Source organism: Pocillopora verrucosa, chromosome 3, assembly GCF_036669915.1.
Source record: "Pocillopora verrucosa isolate sample1 chromosome 3, ASM3666991v2, whole genome shotgun sequence".
NCBI classification, from domain to species: domain Eukaryota; kingdom Metazoa; phylum Cnidaria; class Anthozoa; order Scleractinia; family Pocilloporidae; genus Pocillopora; species Pocillopora verrucosa.
Genome location: NC_089314.1, coordinates 22515790 through 22520252, shown reverse-complemented (window position 1 = coordinate 22520252; position 4463 = coordinate 22515790). Strand labels below are relative to the sequence as shown.

The following is a 4463-nucleotide window of genomic DNA, read 5'->3' as shown; positions in this document are numbered from 1 at the left end:
GCTTAACAAGTGACGCGAGGGTTTCGTTTCAGCGCGTTTTTAAGAGATTGTCTTTTTGTACTGTGTACTGAGATGTAAATCCTCATGACAAACCTTTTCCAGTTTTAGATTAGTATTTTCAAAACACAAATTTCTCCACACTTAAATCCTTATAATTAACGTTTTACTGGTAATTCAATTCTGACTGCAGTGAATTCAAAAACGATAACAACAAGAAGTATCAATATCGTAGAATCATGTTACAAAGTTAACACACTTAGAAAAAATGGAAATTAGATTTTAAAAAAACGAAGCCTTAAAGTTCCACTCAACCTACATTTTGTTACTGGTTACGTAACGTGACTTTCGTTATTGTTGTTATCGATAACAACATGAGGTATCAATATCTTAGAATCTTGTTACAAAGTTAACCCACTTAGAAAAAATGGAAATTAGATTTTAAAAAAACGAAGTCTTAAAGTTCCACTCAACCTGCATTTTGTTACTGGTTACGTAACGTGACTTTCGTTATTGCCTGACAGGATTATCTATCGATACCTTGACACACTCGGGACACGTATGCATGACAGATGTTTTGTTAACAAGGTAATTGGTGATCATCGTCACCCGGCGAGCTCCGAAAACCATATATCTTAAGCATAAATTGTTTTTATCAATTCTTTACATCTAAAGTTTTTCTTCGCTCTCTTGGACAAGGACGGTATTTCATAAGTAATAGAACGTGGCGTCAGGAAGTCAGGTTAACGAGACCTTTAGTCAGCTGTGCATGTCGCAGGAGCTTTGATCTAAATCTGCTTTCTATTATTTAGATATTGATCTGAAATACGTAAATGTAAATCCTTTTTAAGTTCTATTTCAGTTATTTATGACACGCTCTTTGCCTCAACAGTCAAAGGATCTCTCACACGCTTCCTACTTTGTTTGTGGGGTCTGTGGACCATATTTAGGGTCCGGAGTCGACTAGTATATTTTTTGAAAACAGTAGATATCAAATTTAGCATAGGTCCTCAACAAAAACCTCCAAATCTTGGAACCAGATCGTGTGTCTCAGAGGACGATAGTCACTTGTAAAAAAGTTCATCAGGTTTGTTTACGATCATGGCTACACAATTGGCTTTTTGCGTACTTTGAGTCTTTGGCGCAAGACTGGGGCCTACCTCGAAAAGCCCGTCAGCAAATTTAAGAAAGATGTTTACAGGAAGCTGGCCGGGACGTGGTTGTTTGTCGCTTATTTCGGAATTCAATGTCGTTTCCCGAGAGAAGTTGACCTAGGTTAATTACTCTTGAAAACCCTAAAAATATCAATAAGAGCTTGATTCAATTTTACTTTTTTTTTTTTTTTTTTTCAATTCATGTCTGATCCATATTATGAAGCAAAAACACCAAACGTGATTAAATCTCGTTTTTATACCAAAAATTGAGTTAAACTTTGCTCTCATAGTAACCTTATTAGTTGTAAAATCAATCCTGGATTCCTGTAAATTTAGAAACTTGATCACCGTTTGCCGTACCAAGTTTATTTTGAAATAAAGTTTATCGCATGAGGGGGTTGTCGTAATCAATCAGTCCAGAATTTCAAAACATTTCCCGGAGAGACTTTGAGCATTATTTTCAGTCATTAATGTGGTTTCGAAAATTTGTCCAATTTACTAAACACTTCGCGTGGAGAAGGCTCAGCTTCGGCATGTTTCGGATCGGAAATTGCAATAATTTATCGAACACCGAACGTTACGACCGAAGAATTACCGAGGGCTCGGTATAGGAAGACTAAAATTCAAGGATTTCCGTATGCCGTGTTTGTGGGATTTTTAAAAACGTTTTAACAGTTATTAAAAACAATTTTTCCGTTTTCCGACCACGAGTTCCAATCAAGAGTAAAGCGCTCTCTGGAATGAACTGTACATGACTGAAAATGATGTTTAAAAATAAACACACTATGCCTGACTTCACGGTCACAATTAAACCCAAAAAGCACTATTCGCCTCTCAAGTGATGGCCTCATGATAAGATTCTTAAAATTCTACGAATAGCTGACAGATTCCGAGAGTTTGTAACTCATTACTCTTCAGCAATTTTAACCAGGATATTTCGAAATTAGCGTCAATTAACTGTAATTGACTTGGGCTGCTCCAAAGCTTAACCGCATTAACCTCTTACGGAGATTTCACAAGGGTGAAATGGTTGAAATAACATCGTTGGTTGTTTTCCATATATCGACTACATTCATACGTCACGCTCGAGGAAATAATCTTCAAAAACACAGACAGACGTAACTATAGAGATATGCCATTAGATCAGGCTGGAATTATGGAAATTTTTTCAAATTTTACCAACTCGATCATGACTCATCGAATTGAGTGCGTTTCGAAAGCTTTAACAGCTCCATTCCGCTTTGTCTGTATTTCACGTACGGTTTAGCTGGTGGTTAAGATAAGGTCGCGCATCTGTTAGACACCGGTCCTAAGTGGAGTGGAGAGGCAGTATGAGGTAACTTTGCTATCAGTTTGTTTTTTTTTTTTTGTTTTTTTTTCTCCTCCTTTGAAAGTATATACTTAATTGACATGTCAGTTTAGGTGGTTTAGATTGACAAGCCGTTACACAAACAGTCTTGTCAGATCCAAAACCGCTCCTACTTCCTGCAGTGCATGAGGTCTACAAATTGTGGGCGCAGAAATGAAAAATAATCTCCTTCGTGTTATTCTAGAATACCATGAAATTTTAACCCTATTGTCGTCACTATCTTCACGTCCTGTATATCTGGCGCAGTCGTCGCCGTATTTCCTACATAAAGGTAAATGCTCTGTTGATACAGCAGTACAGTTAGTCAGGATTTACCAAGTTAAGATTGCCCCCGTTGAGTTGTGTTGCACGTGACGAAATTGTTGGCAGCTGATTTAAGAGGAATATCGCGCGGTCGAATAGGACAAGTGTTGTGTAATCAAAATCACAATATTCTAAACTCTTGCTTCGCCTGTTTGCTTATTCAAGGCGAGCTCAAGCCTATCCAGAGGAACAGAATAACGCTCCACGAACGTTACTGAGAATGAAGAAACAAGTTAAAGAAGAGAGAATAGCCGCAGTCAAGAAACGTAGTTCAACGTACTTGAAAAAATTCACCGTAGCAGTTTTCGGGGAAGCTAGGACAGGAAAATCATCCTTAATTCGGACCTTCCTTGGAGAGACATTTAAAAATGACTATGAACCGACCATAGAAGACTTTTACTCCAAGCAGATTGTCTACAACGACAAAAATTACCAAGTGGATATCATAGACACTTGTGGTACAGAGAATTTCCCAGCCATGCGGAAAGTGGATATCAACAAGGCAGACGCCATTTTGCTTGTGTATTCTCTGGACAATCCGCGCTCTTTTGAGCGGCTTCGTGAGCTAAGAGAGGAAGTCTTTCAAGAACGAGGCATTGGTTTGCCTGTTATGGTTGTAGCGAACAAATCAGACGTCGTCATAGATGGACATGCTTTAGAAATGAAAATGAATGATGGATCTTTGGTGAACACTAAATATGTCGCTGAGAAGGAATGGAACGTATTGTGGACAATAACTTCAGCCAAAATGGCGTGGGGTATCGAGGACATGGTCCATGGACTCATTGATGCATTCTACGCCCGAAGAGCACAAACATTGCCAACTAAAGGTAGCTCATGGTTAAAAAGGAGTCCTATACTTAACAGCTTACGGCGGAAATCCAAGTAAAATTTTGAAATGACTGCCGGTCTCACTTAGTTTCTGCGAGTATGCTTTCAACAGCTGTATGATATGAATTTCCGTCGCTAAAATGTTTGTTTTCCTTGCGTGGAGCGTCGTTCACGTTGCACGATATTTTTGTTTTTGGCTTTAAGGTTTGCTGCATTCGTGGATGCACAGAAATTAAGCTATTTGTTGTTTTTTCAAATGCTTTCAAGACAAATCATTGTTGACTATCTAGAGTTTCAAATAATCCTGATTCGTTTGAAAATCTACTCGCTCTTTTCATAAAATGTCATAAACCTAATCATAACCCTAAGGTTTGCTGCATTCGTGGATGCACAGAAATTAAGCTATTTGGTTTTTTTTTCAAATGCTTTCAAGACAAATCATTGTTGACTATCTAGAGTTTCAAATTACCCTGTTTCGTTTGAAAATCTACTCGCTCTTTTCATAAAATGTCATAATCCTAATCAAGGCAGTTTTCAGAAGCATATTTCAAATAACAAGCCAAATACTATCCTAGCCACCTTAGTGTGTTAGTCAATTAACAATATTGAATCATCAATTTCTCAGAAGTTTATTTTCCCCGAAATTGATGCAAATTATGACTGAAAATAATATAATTTGAACGACAGTTGTTTATATGAATTATACTGAAATTAAAGATAAGCTTTTTATAGTGATGGACATTGTCCTCGTGGTATGTTTTTAGAGGTATTTTTATTTAATCTGATATCAGAGGTTCCATGCTGAGACC

At 37.5% G+C, this 4463-nt stretch overlaps 1 protein-coding gene across 2 annotated transcripts; it reads left to right on the top strand.

Moving 5' to 3' along the window:
• The first annotated feature begins 2345 nt into the window (after positions 1 to 2345).
• On the top strand, positions 2346 to 4383 carry LOC131798004 (ras-related protein Rap-2a-like). Of its 2 annotated transcripts, none has more exons than XM_059115665.2 (2): positions 2346 to 2487; positions 2989 to 4383. In XM_059115665.2, exons 1-2 carry the CDS (start codon positions 2483 to 2485, stop codon positions 3710 to 3712), a joined length of 729 nt encoding a protein of 242 aa, XP_058971648.1. In that variant the 5' UTR covers positions 2346 to 2482; the 3' UTR covers positions 3713 to 4383. The 2 variants fall into 2 exon arrangements, with proteins under 2 accessions (XP_058971648.1, XP_058971649.1); XM_059115666.2 differs by lacking the exon at positions 2346 to 2487 and adding an exon at positions 2642 to 2791.
• Positions 4384 to 4463: the final 80 nt, after the last annotated feature.